General features: G+C 36.2%; 1 protein-coding gene across 9 annotated transcripts in view; it reads left to right on the top strand.

Annotated features, from left to right (window-relative positions):
• fli1 (Fli-1 proto-oncogene, ETS transcription factor) overlaps positions 1–23626 on the top strand; it is a 38970-nt gene that overhangs the window by 11800 nt on the left and 3544 nt on the right. For 8 of the 9 annotated variants that reach the window (XM_067389619.1, XM_067389616.1, XM_067389613.1 and 5 more), the window contains 4 exons: positions 93–244; positions 1183–1386; positions 13946–14014; positions 23335–23394. In XM_067389619.1, the coding sequence (XP_067245720.1) occupies positions 93–244; positions 1183–1386; positions 13946–14014; positions 23335–23394 (485 nt within the window). The remainder of the gene's footprint in view (positions 1–92; positions 245–1182; positions 1387–13945; positions 14015–23334; positions 23395–23626) is intronic. The other variant, XM_067389615.1, reaches the window with a different exon arrangement.

The raw sequence follows: 23626 nt of genomic DNA, 5'->3' as shown, positions 1-23626 counted from the left end.
AAAACCTCATTATTTTGTGTTTGTGACAGTTGTTCTGTCTGAGATGAATGTTAGTAAGCAGTAGCCTTTATCTTTCTCTCTCCCCCTTGCAGAGAGTCCCCGGTGGACTGTAGTGTGGGTAAATGCAATAAAATGGTGGGTGGGACCGACACATCTCAGATGAACTATACTGGCTACATGGATGAGAAGTGTGCTCCGCCCCCAAACATGACAACCAATGAGAGGAGAGTCATCGTCCCAGCAGGTATTCATAATTCGTCTCATGAGGACAACATACATATGCTCTAAAAAATGCTGGGTTAAAAACAACCCCAGTTGGGTTGAAAAAGGACAAACCCAGTGATTGGGTTGTTTTAACCCTGCAGTTGGGTTAAATGTTAACCCAGGTTAAATGTTAACATTTTTTTTTTAACCCAACTATTGTTTAAAAAATACCTTATGGCTGGCTTAAAATTAACCCAAAGTAGGTTGGAAATTAAAAATCAGACACATAATTACTAGAGGCAACAATAATAATCAAAAAGTGAACATTTTTTTAAATAAGCAATTTAATAAATGTTTATTGTTTAATTATTATTCATTAAACATATTAATACATTTTAATTTTTCAACATACTTTGGGTTCATTTTAAGCAAGCAATACAGTAATTTTCATGCAATAGTTGAGTTAATTAAAACTTTTAACCCAATCGCTTGGTTTAACCCAACTTGGGTTGTTTTTAAGCCAGCATTTTTTAGCGTTTACACAACATATTGAATGCTACATTAGGGGCGCATTGTTAACACCAATAAGATATTAAAATAAAGTAGTTGAATATTAAAAATTCAGTTGTAGCATTTCTAACAGTATTAGGTAGTAGGAAGCCAGCAGTGGCCATTATTATCATCTTGTTTTCTTGAGATTGATTTTCCTCATAATCTCAATGATTGCTGTATCTGAAGAAAATAAGAGAAAATAATAATATGCATGACCTTTGGAGGCTTGGAACAGTCATTTCTTTTGCATTTCTGTTTGTTGCCACTAATGTTGCATAAATGCTCACTTAAATTCTCTGAAAATGATCCTGTTCAACAAGACAACAAAAGATCTCTTCTCTGCTTGTGTACTCACTTTAAAACGGTTGAAGTGATATTGGATATTTGTGGTTAATATTTGGCTTTATTTTGTGTTTGCCATTTCAGACCCTTCTCTCTGGTCTCCAGATCATGTGCGGCAGTGGTTAGACTGGGCCATTAAGGAGTATGGTCTTCAGGAGATCGACACAGCCATGTTCCACAACACAGATGGAAAAGAGCTTTGCAAGATGAGCAAAGAGGACTTCCTGAGACTTACCAATGTTTATAACACGGAGGTCCTGCTCTCACATCTCAATTACCTCAGGGAAAGTAAGTCCACCCCCTTTATTGTATTCGATTTAGACTGGCTAGTTTGGGTCTTTCACTTTTGCTGCCATTCTCTTAGTTGGTCTGTGCCCACAAATGTGTTTTCTATGGCTTGCTTTATGGTGAACATATCTCAAGCATAATATTTTAATGTTTTTGTAACACTCTCAGAAAAATGCTACAAAAGCTGTCACTAGGGTTGTACCATTTCAAAAGGTACTAATATGTACACTTTAGGTAATAATAGGGGGCTTTCACATCATAGTAACACCAGGGCCATCCCCCAAGAACTACATTTTCCCTTAGGGACATTTTCCTGTTTGCATTCGCAAACTCTGAAGTGATGTAACCATCATTTACATGCTGCCACTCTGGTTGTTGTGCAGGACTTTTATTTTGATGGCACTGAGAACTCTTAATTAGTTTACGATCTGTTTAAAAGTCCTATCGAATATGTTATATCAAAGGAAGTATGGTAAATGAAAAATGTATTGTAGCATTTGCCATGTGGTTGATGCCCAATGACTCTAGCAGAGCAAAAATACATAATCATGTTTTGCTTGGTCCCTTCAAAGTCGGGTTGGAATTCCTCCTTAGTGTAAAGGTTGAGAAGTGCCTAGACTTCGGCGCTGGCTCATCTTTCAGTGTTTTCCATGTTTGTGGAGTAAATGTAGACTATAAACTGTGTGGTTACACTGCTTTTTAAAAATGGCGGGTGCCATTGTTCCGCATGCTTTTGGCCAATCGACGCACACTTACGGCACTGGTAGTTCCTATTGTGCTCAGTTAGAACCTACATTGAAGTTGTAGAGAATTAAGCCCTACTACTAATTTAGCCCTACATTTTTGTGGGGTGTTCCTTTAGTTATAGGAACATGAACGTTCCTAAAACATGCCAGAAAGCAGGTACTTCTGCCAATAGTTATAGGAACTATGAAAATGTTCCTCCAGTGCGAAAGCCTCTAACATACCTTTAGGGTACTAATATGCACCATTTAGGGGTAAATAAGGTACAAAAGTGTACCTTTTGGAAGAATACTGCCCAAGTGACAGCACTTTTACCTTTTTTTTCCTGAGAGTGTTTGACAAGACATAGATAAATAACTAATTTCACACTAGGTCTGAATATCTTTGATGACAGATTGCATTGATGACTTCAAAACAAAACCAGCTTAATTGCAATTTCATTGAGCAAGACTTTTTAGAGCAGTGTTTATATTTTGTTTATGACTATTTATGAGGTGCCGAGCAACTGACCAATAAATTGTTCCCAAACTGGTTCGAAAAGCTTATATTAATTGTACCACAACAGTAAAATGTTTGGAAGTAATTGTAACAGTTTAATGCATGACTATCCATGCGAGAGACGGAGCCAAAGTGGTCTAGTTTATTCCACATGGTTGCTGTCATTGTTTTTGCCACGCTGTGGCACCGTCCCTCGAGCCACACTGAGATCAAGTTTACAACAATATTTTATAAGATACGTTTTAATAGTTTGCACATTACGCTTGCTTTTATACCACTTGAATGGTTTAGTATGGGAGCGCTCCTGTCTCGCTCCACCTGCTCGACTTTTACTGGATGCATTTGGTTTGGCAGAGGTGCAATGATTATGAATTTCAGCAACCATCCCATCCTGAGCATCTCCCCCTGAGAGCTTTCGGCCTCAGACTTAGAGAGATGAAGCCCAGGTGCATGGCCTCAGGAGACTGGCCAGCGAGGCCCTTGCATGCACACTGTTGCACGGGAAAGTTTATCCCTAATTTACAACAGAGGCATCTTGCCCCATTTCTCTTCCAAGGGATTTCTTATGTTATTTCCCTGCATGTTTTGGCAAGAATCCTGTGGCTTTGGCGAAAACTAAGCCCACTCATCCACTTGAATACTTCAGTGCCATCTATAAGCGAAATGTCGGGAGGACACGCCGCATCTGTGTGTGGATCGTCGCTTTGTTTGCGCGAGAACTGTGTCGGTAAACAGAAGCTTCACGTTCTCTGAAGGGTTGCATTTAGATGCAATTTGTTGGGATGGTGAAAGCAGCTGGCCCATCCAAACATTATGACAGCAGCTCGCTTCTGAGGTGGGTGGAGTCCCAACAGGGCTGAGTGGTTAAAAACGGTCCTCCTTAAAAAATAGTGATGGATTCTGCTGTGAGGTAATGGGAACTTTATTCCGTGGGTGTCAACAGTTTTGTGCTGGTGGCCAGGCTGTGGGCCTGCATACAGACTCGGAGTATAACAGAGAGCCATTGTGAGTTGTAGGGCAGAGCCCGGCCTGTCTGTGAGCTGTCAGGTGGTTTTTTTAAGAGAACTCGGTTTTGGAGTTTTCATTAGGGACGATTGCCCCGGGACTGAGCCAGAGCTTACGCGCCGGGCATTGTGGATCTGCCTTCTGCTCTTTCTTTGATTTAGCCTGTGTGTTTTGGAAACAGAAGAAAAAGTTTGTAATCCTCCACTCCACCATTTGTATTGCCTTGGAAGACGTCCCGAGTGAAAATCAAATAATAATAAAAGAGATGGTCTTGTCCCATCTTCCAGAGGCTACTCACTCTCCGCCAAAAGACATTTGAGTTCTTTTTAGATAGATAGATAGATAGATAGATAGATAGATAGATAGATAGATAGATAGATAGATAGATAGATAGATAGATAGATAGATAGATAGATAGATAGATAGATAGATAGATAGATAGATAGATATAATTTTGTTATAAAATTTAATATATACTATGTACTCAGCATAAATGAGTACACCCCCTTTGAAAAGTAACATTTTAAACAATATCTCAATGAACACAAAAACAATTTCCAAAATGTATAGTTTAATATAATATCTGTTTAACTTATAGCATGAAAGTAAGGTTAATAATATAACTTACACATTTTTCAGTTTTACTCAAATTAGGGTGATGCAAAAATGAGTACACCCCACAATAAAAACTACTGCTTCTAGTACTTTGTATGATTTTTAATGACAAGTCTTCTAGGCATGGAATGAACAAGTTGGCGACATTTTGCAACATCTATCTTTTTCCATTCTTCAAGAATGAGCTCTTTCAGAGACTGGATGCTGGATGGAGAGAGATGCTCAACTTGTCTCTTCAGAATTCCCCATAGGTGTTCATTTGGGTTCAGATCAGGAGCCGCTGAATCACTTTCACCCTGTTCTTCTTCAGAAATCCAACAGTGGCCTTAGATGTGTTTAGGATCATTGTCATGTTGGAAAAGTGCACAACGATCAAGGGCACGGAGTGATGGTAGCATCTTCTCTTTCAGTATAGAGCAGTACATCTGTGAATTCATGATGCCATCAATGAAATGCAGCTCCAGACAGCAGCAGCACTCATGCAGCCCCACATAAGGACACTGACACCTCCGTGTTTCACTGTAGGCACCATGCATTTTTCTTTGTATTCCTCACCTTTGTGACGCCATACAGTTTTGAAGCCATCAGTTCCAAAAACATGTATCTTGGTCTCTTCACTCCAGAGTATAGAGTCCCAGCAGTCTTCATCTTTGTCAGCATGGGCCCTGGCAAACTCTAGACGGGCTTTTTTGTGCCTGGGCTTTAGGAGAGGTTTCTTTCGTGGACGGCACCCATGATGCCATTCCTCTGCAGTGTACGCCGTATTGTGTCACGGGAAATAGTCACCCCAGTTTGGCTTTCTACTTCTTTAGATAACTGCAGTGAACTTGCATGCTGATTTTCTTCAACCTTTCTCATCAGAAGACGCTCCTGTTGAGGTGTTAACTTCAGTGGACGACCTGGACGTCTCTGTGAGATGGTTGCAGTTCAGCTTTTTTACATTTTTGTACCACTTTTACAGTATTCTGACTGATAAGTAAAGCTTTGCTGATCTTCTTTACCTTCCTTGTGTAAAGAAATTATTTTCTTTCTCAGGTCTTGTGACATTTCTCTTCCATGTGGTGCCATTGCTGACAGTAAGAAATGGGTTTTAACACCCTTTTATAGTCAGCTGTCTGCTGGACACCTGTCTAATGAATAATTACACTCACCTGTGGTTGAATTCTTGTTAAATTAGACATCTGTAGTCTAAAATTTAGCTTTGCTCCAGAGACTTTCAGCAGGGTGTACTTATTTTTGCATCACCATAATTTGAGTAAAACTTAAAATGTTAAGTTATATTATTAACCTTACTTTCATGTTATTCATGTTCATGTTTTTGTTCATTGAGATATTGTTTAAAATGTTACTTTTCAATGGCAGTGTACTCATTTACGCTGAGCACAGTATATATATATATTATTATTATGATTATTATTATTAACATACTGTTCACAAATTAACACATTTTTACCGCATCATTTTTACAGCCTTTTACCATTAAAAATATGATAATTTTTATGAGCCAAAAGCTAAAAGCATTCTTCAAAATATATACAGGTTTATAATGACAGAATGTTCATTTTTGGGTGAACTATCCCTTTAAGAGGAGCATGTGTAATGTAGTTTACATGTGGGAATGTGTGTACATGTATGTATGGCCATATGTTTAGCTTTCTTTTGAGCCCCGGGGCCCGGGGTTTGAAACCGAAGATGATCTTTTTCCTCTTGTAACACAAACAAACACAATCACAGCACTCCACAATAAAGCCCTCTGGTTCTGCTCTCACTCTCGAACTGGATCTGCAAACACACGCACACCCCGCATCCTTTCCGGTCCCCACTGTCCGCGAATGTGACAGTCTGCTGTGTAATCATTTAATACACATATGGGTACATGCTGTGGTGTTTACATAGGGTCTGATTAACATTCCTCCGTGTCATTAAGCCTATACACAGCGGAGCAGGGCAGGGACTGGCACCACCTCTGGCCAAACTGCAAGCAAACGCTGACTCATACAGTACACAAACACACACACATACACATGCATCATAACTAGCTGAAGATGCAGAGCTGGTGAATATGTTTGGTGATGCTGAAGCTCAATGGTGCTGATACGTGTAGGAGGTTTTGTTTTGACTTTGCAGTTGGTCAGTTATTCAGATTTTATTAGCGATTGCCGCCCACTCACCAATGTGCTTTCAATTTGGCTGCAATTTGAGAATTTGTTGGAATTTCATTGCAGGAGGGGAGCGGTGCTGAACTGCTGCCTTTATCTCAGCCTCCACACCGTACAGACTGGAAAGGTGTATGTGTCTGTGTGTGTTAGAAAGGTTCCAGGAGTAAGACCATATATGCATAAAAATAAACACTTATGCTCACAAAGATCTGAAAGCTTATCATCTCATTATGAGGCTGAAATTATTGTAGTTTAGCACAATCTTTTATTATTTCTTGTAAAAGAAGCAATTAACTCTAATTCAATTGCTAAATTTTACTTAAAATTTTGAATTTAGCAAACAGGATGCAGAACTGCAATTTGAATTTGATTGTAAAGAAGTAGATCTAAAATTAACTGGAATTCAAAGAAATTCATATGACTGATTTTTGACTAGAAAAACAAAATTTGTCTTTTTTTTTAAAGTTCTAAGCAAAAGTGAACAGATAGATAGATAGATAGATAGATAGATAGATAGATAGATAGATAGATAGATAGATAGATAGATAGATAGATAGATAGATAGATAGATAGATAGATAGATAGATAGATAGATAGATAGATAGATAGATAGATAGGGATGTAACATTGTATTACACAATTTCATGGTATCTCGATAGCAAAATTGTCTCAATATTATCATGGTCACATGACTGTATAAAATGATAGGTCTTTCCAGCCTGGTTCCAAAAATGGTTCTGGTGTGATGGGTCTCATCTCATGAATATTATAGTAACGAATGCACTGAAAAGCCCTCGTGCTACTCATAAATGCTTCAGATATCATTGCGAAAGAGAGGGAGAGAGAGAGAGAGAGAGAGAGAGAGAGATGCACAAAGCTTTACAAGTAATCTTTAAAAGATCACATTCTCGATTTCATCACCCACATGATCTAATCCTGAATGACAACAATTAACCTGTGTATATTGAACTATTGCCAAAAATAAAACTTGCGACATTCAAATCTGCGTTCGTGCTGCTGCTGATCTAGAGAGAGTTGTTTAGATATAAACAGCTTCACGGTCTTTTAAACCACATTATTTCAGTTACAAATAGCCTATTCCGATTATCACAGAAATATACCAAAGTTTCTTATTCAGATTTAAACACTGATGTTACTGATCAAAATAAAAGCACCTTTTGAAAGTAACCGGGTGCTTCAAATAATGACTTTATTGATTGCATTACACCACTAGGTGGCAACAAATTACTGTTAAAAATGTGTCTATCACTGGATCATTCTTTCAGAAACAAGTGAAGTCTTTATGAATTCAACTTACAAAAATATTGTTTCACCTGTCTGGATCTTAAATGTGTGTTCAAGCATTTTATTTGTGTTGAATTTGTGGTAACAATTTATAATATGGTTTATTTGTTAACATTAGTTATTAACTGACATGAACTAATGATGAGCAATTTGAGAAAGACAGGATATGACATTAATTTGTATATCATTGTAATGTTCAATCATCGTTTAATGCATATGGCACTTTTTTCATTGTCTGTTTTTTTAAATATTGCAATAAATATTGTACTGTGAGATTTTGATATTGTTACATCCCTAATAGATAGATAGATAGATGATAGACATGATTTTGTAATGCAAAAAAATTAAGAAAAAAAGTCTTGAAACAATTATTTTTGAGTTTTGATATTTTTAAAACTTAATACTCAGTTAAGGTGAAAGGGAAATATTTCAGTCATTTGTACCTACAGGTTATACCTCATGATAATTTTACATTCATTAAAACAATGGTTTTGTAGAAAATGGAATAAACATTCCTTTTTTTTTCTTGGGTACTTGGAACATTACACATTTTTTTCTCTTAAGTTTCTTTTGAGAGAACCTATTTGTCATTCACACACACACACACACACACACACACACACACACACACACACACACACACACACACGTATGTGTCGCAGCAGTCGTTTCATTCAGTGCTGCAGATCTGGCTGTAGTTATGAGACAGAGTGGTCACAGTGATAATTCAGAGTGGGACATTCAGCGAGCGTTGATGGTTTACACAGACCATAAACATAAGAACAGCTTATTCTCTCTCTCTACGTCTCCCTAGCTCTCTCTCTCTCCCTTTCCCACAAGCTTTTATTGATCTGTCCTCCATTTGTGGTGGATTATCGCTCATGTTGGATGTTTCAGCACCTTCCTAAATACTGTTGTGGGACTTTGTGTATCTCTGGATCTTGATCTACATTTCTACTGTTCAGTTTCTGGAACATTGAGTCATAACTTATAAAGCAGCTCAAGAGTTCAGGATTAAACAAACATCAGTGATCTGAGCACTGTTGCTGTCACACACAGATAGATAGATAGATAGATAGATAGATAGATAGATAGATAGATAGATAGATAGATAGATAGATAGATAGATAGATAGATAGATAGATAGATAGATAGATAGATAGATAGATAGATAGATAGATAGATAGATAGATAGATAGATAGATAGATAGATAGATAGATAGATAGATAGATAGATTGATAGATAGATAGATGATAGTTGCAAGAAAAAGTTTGTGAACCACTTGCAGAAAATGTGAAAGATCTTAACAAAATAATAGAGATCATACACAATGCATGTTATTTTTTTATTTATTGCTGTCCTGAGTAAGATATTTTACATAAAAGTTGTTTACATATAATTCATAAGACAAAATCTACTAATTTTTTTGTTTTGTGATGGTTGTTCATGAGTCTCTTGTTGGTCCTGAGCTTAAACTTCCCAGTGTTCTTCAGAAAAATCCTTCAGGTCCTGCAGATTATTCAGTTTTCAAGCATCTTTTGCATATTTGAACCCTTTCCAGCAGTGACTGTATGATTTTGAGATTCATCTTTTCACACTGAGGACAACTGAGGGACTCAAACTCAACTATTAAAAAAGGTTCAAACATTCACTGATGCTCCAGAAGGAAACACGATGCATTAAGAGTCGGGGGTTAGGATTAGACTTTTGAACAGGATTTTTCTTATTTAGTTTAAGATTATGATTTAGATTATGCAGGGATTTTTCTGAAGAACAGAGCTCAGTTTAACTGCTCAGGAAAAACCCATGACTCATGAAGAACCATCACAAAACAAACAAACAAACAAACAAACAAAAAAATCATCCAGGATCGTGGATCATCCAGGTAACCACACACAGTATGAAGAATCAATGGTTCACAAACTTTTGAACTGGGTCATTTTAATAAATTCAGCTATATATATATATATATATATATATATATATATATATATATATATATATATATATATATATTTTTTTTTTTTTTTTTTTTTTTTTTTGTCTTATGGATTATATGTAAACATATTTTATGTAAAATATCTTACTCAGGACAGTACTAAAAAAAATAACATGCATTTTGTATGATCTTTCTTATTTTGTTAAAATTATTCACATTTTCACAGATTCTGCGAGTGGTTCACAAACTTTTTCTTGCAACTGTAGATAGATAGATAGATAGATAGATAGATAGATAGATAGATAGATAGATAGATAGATAGATAGATAGATAGATAGATAGATAGATAGATAGATAGATAGATAGATAGATAGATAGATAGATAGATAGATAGATAGATAGATAGATAGATAGATAGATAGATAGATAGATAGATAGATAGATAGATAGATAGTAGGGAAATAACATTGTATTACACAATTTCATGGTATCTCGATAGCAAAATTGTCTCACTATTATCATGGTCACATGACTGTATAAAATGATAGGTCTTTCCATCCTGGATGGATGGATGGATGGATGGATGGATGGATGGATGGATGGATGGATGGATGGATGGATGGATGGATGGATGGATGGATGGATGGATGGATGGATGGATGGATGGATACTGCAACAGATGGAGCTCATGGGAACAACGTGAATCACAAAAACATTAACACTCGTAAAACTCGGCTGCTGCTTAACAGAGATGTTGTAGTACAGAATGTTTGTCTTTATTTTTCATGCTTGTTTTCTTATAAAAGTTTCTGTCTCTTTCATGGATTTGGGGGGTTATTTTTGTATGGGAACAGAAGTGTTTGACTGCCATGTGGGGATCACACCCCACACAAAGACTGCCCTGTTCTGTGGCCCCAACAGCACTGCTTAGGGGGGTCCAGGGGCCTGGAGGTTAAAATATGTGTTCAATGTGCTCTCCTCCCCCATAAAACATACTTACACAGACTCACACGTATATATTAAAACACCCTACTATCTTCTCTGAGCTGGTCAAAGAACAAAGAAAAATGACAAATATCACCCTTTCCTGTTCTTCATTCAGAAAAACAAAGAATCCCTCCTTTTGCATCTGCTGAAATCCCACCGCTATAACCATCAGCCCTCCATCCATAGTAGGAAGAGTCATGTTTTGCCAGTGCAATTTTCCTTCTGTTTTCCTTTGCACTGATTTATGAGTTAAAGCAGCTAAAATTAAGAGAGCGCTTCAGGGACGGCTCACTGGAAACACTCTCAGACTGCACATGAATGCCTCTCTCTGTGCAAAGTGTAGATTGTGTTTGGATTGTAATGACAAAACTGAGGAGCTTGTGTGAAGAGAAATGAATGCTTGATGCTTTGTTATATAATATGCACTTAGATTGCTTGTTACAATGTAATTACATAGTTATTACATGTTTATGCACCTCAATTGAAAATAACATTAATTTTATATAAAAACTAAGATATAAGCCCAATAGGTACAATATTCATGGCCACAAATGTATTACACATGCAAAATCATAACATAAATAAAATATTCTAAAATTGCATTATTATTTTGTAATATAATATAAGTCTTTTCAGAGAATGTATGTTGAATGTAAGTGTATCTGATTTTTAACCTCACTGAATTTAATAATAATTCAATATTTAAGAATATAATAGGCCTAGAAGTTTATTTACATTATTATATGATAATAATATTATCTAATATATGTTCAGTGGTGTAGTTTTTTGTAGTGAGTATACTGGGATTTTTCCTTCCCAGCGTCATACTCGCCCGTCCCAGAGCGACACCCCATAAGCACCGCCACACTCACTAATGCATATAGTATGTAACTGATCTAGGCTATGTAATTGAGAGCATTCTGAAAGGCTGCTTATGTGTGTTTTATCAACATGTCAATTTATTATAAGCAAGACAAGACTTTAACAGCCAATGACATTTACAGCTAAAGAGACTGGACTGATTTTCTTCAGTTTAGTGTCAATCACCATCTAACTCAGCCAGTTAAGATCTGCATTTAGATGTTGTATGAGAATGGTCCCTGGAGCATTAGTTTTATCAGCTGGCAAGTTTCAATGCACATTTAAAAGTGCAAGTTGCAACTATTATTACAACATGGGTTAAAAACAACCCAAGTTGGGGAAATGGACAAACCCAGCAATTGGGTTGTTTTAACCCAGCTTTTGGGTTAAATGTTTGCCCAACGTGCTGTGTAGTTTTATTTAACCCAAGTATTATTTAAAAATTGCTGTATTGCTTGCTTAAAATTAACCCAAAATATGTTGGAAATTAGAATTTTTTTAAATATTAAAGCTAATAATTAAACAATAAACATTTATTATATTGTTTATTGATAAATGATCATCTTTTGATTATTATTGTTGTCTCTAGTAATTGTGTCTGATTTTTAATTTTCAAACTATTTTGGATTCATTTTATGCCAGCCATTTTATTAAACATTAGTTGAGTTAAATAAAACTGCCCAGCATGTTGGGCAAACATTTAACCCAACCGCTGGGTTAAAGCAACTCAACCGTTGGGTTTGTCCATTTTCAAACCAACTTGGGTTCTTTTTAACCCAGCATTTTTTAGAGTGTAACAATAATGGAAAGATGAGGCTTATCAGTATGTCATAATATCATCCCGTTTGGACTTTGTTTTTATGTTTTGCACCATTTCCTGCCAATTTGTCACCATACACTCTTTACATACAGCAATTGGGTTGTTTTAACCCAGCGGTAGGGTTAAATGTTTGACCCAACCTGCTGGGTTGTTTTTATTTAACTCAACTATTGTTTAAAAATTACAGTATTGCTTAATTAAAATTAACCCAAAGTATGTTGGAAATGAACATTTATTAATGTTCAATGAATAATTATTAAACAATAAACATTTATTAAATTGCTTATTAATAAATTTATATTAATAAACTATTAAACTAGCTTATTAATAAACATTCACCTTTTGTCTATTATTGTTGTCTCTAATTGCATCTGGTTTTTAATTTCCCAACTATTTTGGGTTGATTTTAAGCTAGCCATATAGCAATTTTTAAATAATAGTTGGTTTAAATAAAACTACCCAGCAGGTTGGGCAAACATTTAACCCAACCGATGGGTTAAAACAACCCAATCGCTGGGTTTGTCCATTTTCAACCCAACTTAGGTTGTTTTTAACCCAGCATTTTTTAGAATGTAGTTATGCATTTCAATTCATTACCTTGAAATATGATTCAATACCAGTTATTTTGGATATACTGTATATCAGGAACAGTACATGGCAAATTGTCTCAAGAAAAAAAAAAAAAATATCTCAACTAATGCTGTAAAATATACATGGGAATCAGTTGGTACTACATTAATATTGAAGGTTAAAATGAACTGATTTGTATACAAACTTAAATTACACTTAGGAAATATAATAATAATAAAGTACTAACTAATTATTTCTACTCCAATTCATTTTTTTTTAAATATAAACATTTAAATGGCGGCTGTCAACTTGACAGATTTATTCAAACATGCATTATGTGGGCTATTGAAGAACATTAAAAATTTTAATTAATATGTAATATGGTGCATATATTTAGCTAAATGCTTCTCTCTAGAGTTCATTTTTCTAGCTGACTTTTATTTTAGACTTTTTAATTTATTTTTTACTTTTATTTTAGACGCAATTAATCGCGATTTCACACATATTATGCATGTATGTAAACTTTTGTTAGGTGTGATTAATCATGATTAATCGATTTGACCACTATATATAACATATATTATTATCATATAATAACGTAATATAATAATACACACATATTATGTATTTACAAACTTTCGTTAGATGCGATTAATCGCGATTAATCGATTTGACAGCACTATATATAACATATATTATTATCATATAATAACATAATATAATAATATAAATAAACTTATAGGCCTATTATGTTCTTAAATATTGAATTCTTATTAAACTGTGAGGTTAAAAATCAGTAATTGCAATTAATTGCATCTAAAATAAGTTTACACACATATGTATTTACATAAAATTTGTTTGCAATTAATCACAATTATTTGATTTGACAGCACTAATATTATTACATCATTTATGTTAAATATATTACTGATAAAAATACGGTCTTGACAGAGAATCTATATTGAATGTAAGTGTATCTGATTTTTAACCTCACTGAATGCATTGCTCCAACATCTTTATCATTCTAACATCTATTTTTGTTTTGTGTGTCTCAGGCAGCTCATCCATATCATACAACACACCATCTCATGCCGACCAGTCTCCTCGTTTGGCTGCCAAAGACGGTATGTCTCACTGATTATCCTCAAAATACCTCTTTGTCCTGCTCCAACAACAATGTTCTGCGTATACATTTGCAATAATACCATTTTCACTTGAAATCCTTATGGTACCATCCACGGGTTACTAATTCTGAGGCACAAAAGGCACATTAGGTGAACAATGCATATGGATATGACATGAGGAAGTGAGTCTTATCATTTCATCAAAACAATGGCATTACAGAGTGTTTAGTTGGCCACTGTCCCCTCTCTCTATGTGGATCAGAGCAGGGCTCCAGGCCGAGGCGAGGCGCCCAGCAGGTGCTGTCTTTGTGTGCCGCAAATAAAAATCATCAAGCATTCAATTTCCACCTGAACATGGACAGCAGAGGGCTCTCAGAGCAGAGAGACAATTAGCAAGACAAAAGCCACGTGCCACGCTGGACTAAACCTGCAGGAAAGAGAGAGACAGAGAAAAGGTAGAGACAGGTGTCCCAGTGAACAATATAGCAGAACTGGACTGAAACGTCTACAAATAGTGTTAATGGAAGACACGTGTGCCACAATAACAGTGATTTAGGGGTGTATTATACATGAGGATGTGACCTAAACTGATTTATAGCATTGAAAATGTGTTTTACATCATAAATGCAATGCAATGACATTTTTTAGTGTACTATAGTATCAAAATCAGCTTCAAAATGACTTGTTGCCTGTGATAATAGAAATTGCATTGATGTCAAATCAGACATTAGATGTTTTTGGAAATTATATATATATATATATATATATATATATATATATATATATATATATATATATATATATATATATATATATATATATATATATAATACTTACATTTTTAGGGGTTTATTTTGAATAAAAATATGTTTTAATTACATTAATTACTTATTATTTATTAATATTAAATTATTGTTTTATATTATATTATTTTATATTTTATATTATCTCAGCAAATAACGTAGGACTACTGGGTCAATTGAATGATAAGTACATGACACCAATTAATTAATATTCATGTGCACAAGTTTTAAAACTGTGTCCCCCAAAGTTTTTAGATGGCTCATGTGTGGTTGATTGTCAGACTTACACGACCACAGAGATGATAGACAACGATTGCTGTGACTCATTTATGTAATTTACTTGTGTACTTTCCGATGATAACACAAGATACACATCCAAATTAAATCAGCCTCTCAAACTCATCAAGGAAATCGGCTTCCATAAACCATTTAAGTAAATGTTTGACAGTCTCTCTGGAGAACTGACCACTTTGGCCATTCCCACTTGAGAAAGCACAAGGCTGCAATAACAATGATAGTCCTGAGCTCCTGAGAGTACTGCTATCTGGGCAAGACCAGAGGACCGGCTGTCCTGATAAAAGCCAGAAGTCAGACCACCTGTTCTGTACTACGAGCCAACAGACACATATTAGGGTCATTAGTACAGTGAGCTTGAAGATAAGATAATGCTGAGAAGGCTGTAAGACCTTTGACCCTCTTCTCACAGCTGTCAATCATAGTAGAGCACTAAGTGCATATGCTGTGATGGACAGACTGTTTCATGAGAAAACTTCTTGAGCATCCTTGGAATAATGCTTAAATACTGAAATTCACTTTAGTGATCTAATCAATGGCATAAAAAATGCTAAAACTCATCCAAAAAAAAAATAAAATGTGGCCATTTAACAGGTGGCCATTTATCAGCAGGAGATTGAACTTTAGATAGCAAGACTTATGAGCTGGATTTATTTTCACATACCCTTTCATCTTAGGCCATTTATTCCAGGTCAATTTTTCCCCGGGTAGTTACAGATTAATACTCCATTTAGAACAATAAATACCATATTAAACTGATCGTAACAACTGATCTTCTGTTTAGTATCCTAAATGGCTCTGTTTCAAAACTCACTGTTCCAAAATGTAGTCAGCGTGATTATGCTTCCTTCGAAGTCTCTAAGTTCCCTTCTTTTGGCTACATTGTAAGGAAGTTAGTTTGTAATGTTATATATATTTTATATTTAGTTTACATATATATGTGAAAATATACTTAGTAAATGGGTTGTTTTTGGATTAAATATTTGACCCAACCTGCTGGGTAGTTTTATTTAATTCAACTATTGATTAGAAATTAGTGTATTGTTTGCTTAAAATGAACCCAAATTTAAAATTAGCAGTTATTAATATGTCTACTAAAGGAACATTTATTAATAAGTTTAATGAATAATAATTAAACAATAAACATTTATGAAATAGCTTAATAATAAATGTTCACCTTTTGGATGGATGGATGAATGGATGAATGGATGGATGGATGGATGGATGGATGGATGGATGGATGGATGGATGGATGGATGGATGGATGGATGGATGGATGGATGGATGGATGGATGGATGGATGGATGGATGGATAGATGGATGGATGGGTGGATGGATGGATGGATTGGTTGATGGATTGGTGGATGGATGGATGGATGGATGGATGGATGGATGGATGGATGGATGGATGGATTGGTGGATGGATGGATGGATGGATGGATGGATGGATGGATGGATGGATGGATGGATTGGTGGATGGGATGGATGGATTGGTGGATGGATGGATGGATGGATAGATGGCTGTATCAATGGATGGGTGGATGGTTGGATGGTTGGATGGATGGATGGATGGATGGATGGATTGGTGGATGGGATGGATGGATTGGTGGATGGATGGATGGATGGATGGATGGATGGATGGATGGATGGATGGATGGATGGATTGGTGGATGGATGGATGGATGGATGGATGGATGGATGGATTGGTGGATGGATTGGTGGATGGATGGATGGATGGATGGATGGGTATGGATGGATATGGATGGATAGATAGATGGCTGTATCAATGGATGGGTATGGATGGATGGATGGATGGATGGATGGATGGATGGATGGATGGATGGATGGGTGTATGGATGATAGATGGATGGACTGATGGATGGATGATAGATGTTTTTTTTTTAATTCAACTATTGATTAGAAATTAGTGTATTGTTTGCTTAAAATGAACCCAAATTTAAAATGAACAGTTATTAATATGTCTACTAAAGGAACATTTATTAATAAGTTTAATGAATAATAATTAAACAATAAACATTTATGAAATAGCTTAATAATAAATGTTCACCTTTTGGATGGATGGATGGATGGATGGATGGGTGTATGGATGGATGGATGGGTGTATGGATGGATGGATGGATGGATGGCTGTATCAATGGATGGGTATGGATGGATGGATGGATGGATGGATGGATGGATGGATGGATGGGTGTATGGATGGATGGATGGATGGCTGTATCAATGGATGGGTATGGATGGATGGATGGATGGATGGATGGATGGATGGATGGATGGATGGATGGATGGATGGATTGGTGGATGGATGGATGGATGGATGGATTGGTGGATGGATGGATGGATGGATGGATTGGTGGATGGATGGATGATGGATGGATGGATGGATGGATGGATTGGTGGATGGGTGGATGGATGATAGATGGGTGTATCAATGGATTGGTGTATGGATGGATGGATGAGTGGATGTATCTATGGATAGATGGATGGATGGATGGATGGATGGATGGATGGATGATAGATGGGTGTATGGATGGATGGATGGATGGATGGATGATAGATGGGTGTATGGATGGATGGATGGATGGATGATAGATGGGTGTATGGATGGATGGATGGATGGATGGATGATAGATGGGTGTATGGATGGATGGATGGATGGATGGATGGGTATGGATGGATGGGGATGAATGGATGGATGAGTGGATGGGTGTATGGATGGATGGATGGATGGATGGATGGATGGGTATGGATGGATGGGGATGAATGGATGGATGAGTGGATGGGTGTATGGATGGATGGATGGATGGATGATAGATGGGTGTATCGATGGATTGGTGTATGGATGGATGGATGATAGATGGATGAGTGGATGTATCGATGGATGGATGGATGGATGGATGGATGGATGGATACTATTTTGCCCTATATTTTGTGTTTTGTGCTATTGTTTGTTTTATATTCATTTTTCTTACTGCAGCGTTAGCTCCACGAGTTGCTCCCTAAATAGCTGCTTTAATCGCTCACTTATGAGGTTCCACTTCAGCAGGGCAACGCACCAGATTTCAGAACAGAGCCTATAAGTCACACCACATTCTTTTGCACTGTTCTGAATGCACGAGTGCGTCCTGTATAAACGACCACTTGGACAAAATGTACAATCTCACTATAGACATTGTTTTTGGTTAAAAATGCCCATATACCTTGAACTTTTTTTTTTTTTTTTTTCAGTATAAACCGAGTCAGTCTAGACGGCTGGCTGGGCGAGAATCTTGTTTTGACTATGAGAGCAGCAGCCTGGTCTCTTGAGGAGACGCCACACCCAAACACAGCACAGCACACTAACAACACAACTTGCTTGAGACTGGCTAGGCCTCGTGATATTTAATGCATTCCCTTTTATTTAAAGGGAAGAATAGCAGACCATCCTAACGCATGCATTAGTGACAGTGAAGCAAATCGAAATTTATGGCCCAGAATCGGGACTGGAGACATTTTAAAAAGCATCGGATCCGTTCTATCCATATCCCAGATGCACGTCTGTCTCTTGTTTCGCAGTCGAGTTCTGTTGCGATTGAATTAGGAATACGGGCCTCGCTGCTTTGAGAAGATCTGGTGGTCGTATCCATCAGCGTTTGAGTTCCTCGGCTCTATCAGACAGTAGCGACGGCCACCACCGCTGTTTTCTTTGCAAATTCCGATGATGTGTACCGTCTGCTCTCCATCTCTCTCTCTGTCTTTCTCTGTTCTCCCCATCGGTTTGTGACCCCTCTTCTCCTCCTGGCTGCTGTGTGTTTTTTCATGGTGGAGGGGGATGAAAAAACGAGGGAAAAAAAGGCCAGTAAAACAAAGAGAGGTTGTGTGAGCAGACTCGGCAGGCAGGAAACGTAACTCTCTCAGGACTCTCTCTCTCTCTTTCTCTCTTTCTCTTTTTCTCTTTTTCTCTTCTCTCCGGCCCTGCTCCAGATCAGATCTGACAGACACTGAGAGAGTGAAGGATGGAAGATCGTTAGAGGGAAAGAGTGAGTGTTTGAGGACAAAGAATGATAGAAGGCCTAAAATAGAGGATCATTAAATGAAAAGCAACTTTTCCCAGATATTACCCGGATTCAGTGCCTAGATGTGCAGCACGGTTCATGCAGTTTCATCTGATGTGCCTTGAAGGATGGGTTTAAAAAATGCTGAGTTAAAAACAACCCAAGTTGGGTTGGAAATGGACAAACCCAGCGGTTGGGTTAAATGTTTGCCCAGTTTTATTTAACCCAACTATTTTTTAAAAATGACTATATGTCTGGCTTAAAATGAACCCAAATAGGTTGGAAATTAAAAATCAGACACATAAATTTAATTTAATAAATGTTTATTGTTTATTTTTTATTCACTAAACAAATTAATTTCCAACATACTTTGGATTCATTGTAAGCAAGCAATACAGTCATTTTTAAACAATAATAGTTGAGTTAAATAAAACTACCCAGCAGGTTAGGCATTTAACCCAGGTAACATTTAACCCAACCGCTGGGTTTGTCCATTTTCAACCCAACTTGGGTTGTTTTTAACCCAGCATTTTTTAATTGCATGACTTCTGAAGTCATGAAATATAGTAAAAGAGTTATTTAAACCACTTTTATGATGGTTTTTAAGATGTTTGTTTGTTTGATTAATTGTTCGTTTGGTAACACATTACAACAAGCTCTCATGAATGAATTAGCTAACATGAACTGGCAATGAGGAATATATTTTAAGTATTTATTAATCTCTGCTAATGTTAGTAAAACATCTCATCACTAATGTTTCTTTTTAATTTTATTGGGTATTACTAAATGTTGACATTAATAACTAAGATTTATGTACACTGCAGAAGGATTGTTCATGGTAATTAATGTAATTAACTGATGTTAACAAATGAAATATTATTGTAAAGTGTTACCATTTATTTTTACGTTAGATAATGTCATTATTTAACGGTCAGTTTGTGGAAAATTCAAACCCAGCGATTGTTTTTTTTTTTTTTTTTTTAACCCAGCAGTTGGGTTAAATGTTCGACCAAGCTGCTGGGTAGTTTTATTTAACTCAACTAATTTTTAAAAATTACTGTATTACTTGCTTAAAATACACCCAAAGTTTAATGAATAATAGTTAAAAAATAAACATTTATTAAATTGCTTATTAATAAATGTTCATTTTTTGATTATTATTGTTGCCTCTAGTAATTATGTGTCTGATTTTTAATTTCCAACCTATTTTGGGTTCATTTTAAGCCAGACATATAGTCATTTTCAAACAATAGTTGGGTTAAATAAAACTACCCAGCAGGGTTTGTCTTTTTTCAACCAAACTTGGTTGTTTTTAACCCAGCATTTTTAGAGTGTTTAATCTAGATCAATTTAAAAAGGCTCAGAACAGATCACAGGTCAAACTATATTAGTAATGTCTTGCTTAATGTATCGCTTATGTAATATAAATTGCATTGTATTGCAATGCAATGCTTATGTCCTCTCAGTTAGGTTCTTTCACGATAACCAGGAGCAATGAAAGTCTTGCTCTTTCTCACTGAATCAGATGCTTTTAGAGATTAGCCTCTTCCTTTTTTCTTGGATTCTGCTTTTGCTGAGAAACGCTGGCTGGAGATACTGTTTTGCTTTTGAAACGTAGGCCATGTACTTTTATCAGCACTTTCCAAACTAAACATTTTTCTTTGTCTTCAGAGGTTAATGTCTCGTAGTTCCACCCAAAGCTTGGAAGAGATTTCGAACACAGTGACCAGAAGAGGGCAGTGTTTTATCACAACTGCAAATGTTTGAGCCCTGTTCAGGTGGAGCTGTGTACTAAAGCTTTAGCCATCGGGACGGTCATACCACAACGGTTACGTTCAAAGACATAATTCTAGTATACTAACATTGGGCCAACATTTTTTGGCCGTCTCTGGCAGTTTCATCCATATGGTCATACACAGAGCCGCTCTAAGCCCTAGAGGAAGCACTCGCTCAGTATCCAAGGCCAAAAAGTCCTTCTAGGGCATATAGAAACTTGATTAGTGCCAGTCATTGGTTCATTTCCGTTCGGGAAAGAGGGATCACTACAGTGCTGCAAGGCATGATGGGAATGTTTTAAGAGTATGTTTGAGAATGAAGGAGAATCTGGCCATTTTCCTAGGAGATTGATGCGGTGTTGCCATAAGAGAATAAAAACCTGTTTCCTGGGGTCACGATTACAGTGAAAACACATGCTTCTCAGACTGAGTTATTAAACATTTTTGGAAATTTGTTCAATAGGATCCATTCATCATTCTATCATTCCATCCATCCATCCATCCATCCATCCATTAGTCCATCCATTATTCTATCAGTCCATCCATCCATCCATCCATCCATCCATCTATTATTATATCATTCTATCATCCATCCATCCATCCATCCATCCATCCATCCATCCATCTATTATTCTATAATTATATCATCCATCCATCCATCCATCCATCCATTATTCTATCATTCCATCCATCCATCCATCATTATTCTATCATTCTATCATCCATCCATCCATCCATCCATCCATCCATTATTCTATCATTCCATCCATCCATCCATCTATTATTCTATCATTCTATCATCCATCCATCCATCCATCCATCCATTATTCTATCATTCCATCCATCCATCCATCATTATTCTATCATTCTATCATCCATCCATCCATCCATCCATCCATCCATTATTCTATCATTCCATCCATCCATCCATCTATTATTCTTATCATTCTATCATCCCTCCATCCATCCATCCATCATTCTATCCATTATTCTATCATTCCATCCTTCCGTCTCAATAAATCAACTAATCCTTAAGTAGGTTTACAGAAGATTTAGAACTTCAAATGGCAACTCTGTAGTAAAACTATCATTAAAACGATATAAAAATAAATTGATAATATTAGCAAGAATAATAATAAAACCTAAGAAAATAGCTAAAATACCAACTCTGCACCAGTGGTATTTTAGTATCATTGATATATTATTATAGTTTTTGTTAATATTGTGCATTTTTTATTATATTTTTCTATATTTCCTGTCTTCATTTTAATTTCAGTTAAAGTTTTATTTTATTTATTTTGTTGTCATTTTTATTATTATATTATTGTTTTATTGTTATTATAGTATTTATACTGTTTTAATTATTAGTTATAGTTTATTCAATTTATTTCAAATAATATATTTTTTTCATGGTTTTGGTTTTAGATTTAGTTTAAGCTATTGATAATAACCCTGCTCTGTACCGCAATATAAATTGCATAAAAAGAAATAAGCAGATTGCAGGCACTGTAGATGGTAATGCACTTGAATGTGTTAGTCTGTGAACCTTCTGTCCATTTGAAGTCTAAATGCTCTCTATAGCCAGTCCATCACAATCAGCACACATATGATTTGTATTTCATGCATTCAGAATAAATGCACTCTGTAAGGAAAGGCCAGGAAAAAGAATGCAGCAATGATTCAAAAGTGAGAGATAAATTGATGGATATTGATGGATAAGTGAACATGATTCACTGAGTTTTTAGGAGTTCCAAGAGTTTTAATTAATCAACTTATTACAAAAAGATGCATGCACTTAACCAACATATATTTACAGACTTTCACATTTCAAAATGTTCACAATTTACTTGGAAAGTTATTGGAAAAGGAACTATTTCATGTTTTTATGTTGTGCTAATAAAACATGTGATGGCAGGAAATATTTCATTGTTGGAACATAACGCATACCACTGAAGCCTGGGAGACTGATATAACTTAACTTGTTGGCTCAGAAACCCAAGCGCTCAAAATTTGTGTGCAATCTGTGGTTCTGTGAGATCTCTAAAAAACAGAGACAAGCAGATGATCTTGATGTTCTTACATCCAAACAGATTCTAACTGCAATCCTGACAGTGTTATTATTGGCTTCTCAGTGAGCTTGCATTAGTATGTGTGTAGTGAGTTTGTCAGATAAAAGCAAAGAGCTTTAGCACAATCATAAGTTTCTTAAAAGACAAAAACAAATATGAACAAAAAGTCTTCTCAGGTAAGGACATCGAGTGGGATATAAACTGCTACAATCAATCTAAATAAAATTTAGCAGGAACAATAAAACATTTTCCGAACCCACATTCAGCTTTTGGAATAGCAATAGCAGGCTACAAAAATACCTTTAAATTCTTTTCTCTTTTCTCCAGATGCGTCTTATGATGCTGTACGGAGGGCAGGCTGGTCAAACAACATGCACAGCAGCAAAGGTGAGTCAAAAGTCGACCTTGATTCATTTTCTTGTGCTTTTTTGGGGTGGACAGACTCTTATAAGCATCATCCATGGTGGGCGATGTTCTTGATCTGTGATTTAACCTGGACGGTAATGCTGGAGAGTCAGCAGATGGCCAGGCTTTAGTTAAGGGACACAGGGAGCTGAAGGGGCCCATTAAGTGCTTAGCAGTTCGGCCAGCTATTGCCCTTGTTTTCTTTGGACCAAGA

Source organism: Chanodichthys erythropterus, chromosome 7 (genome assembly GCF_024489055.1).
Source record: "Chanodichthys erythropterus isolate Z2021 chromosome 7, ASM2448905v1, whole genome shotgun sequence".
Lineage (NCBI taxonomy): Eukaryota > Metazoa > Chordata > Actinopteri > Cypriniformes > Xenocyprididae > Chanodichthys > Chanodichthys erythropterus.
Note: the sequence above shows the minus strand (reverse complement) of the source record. Positions and strands in the feature narration are given on the sequence as shown.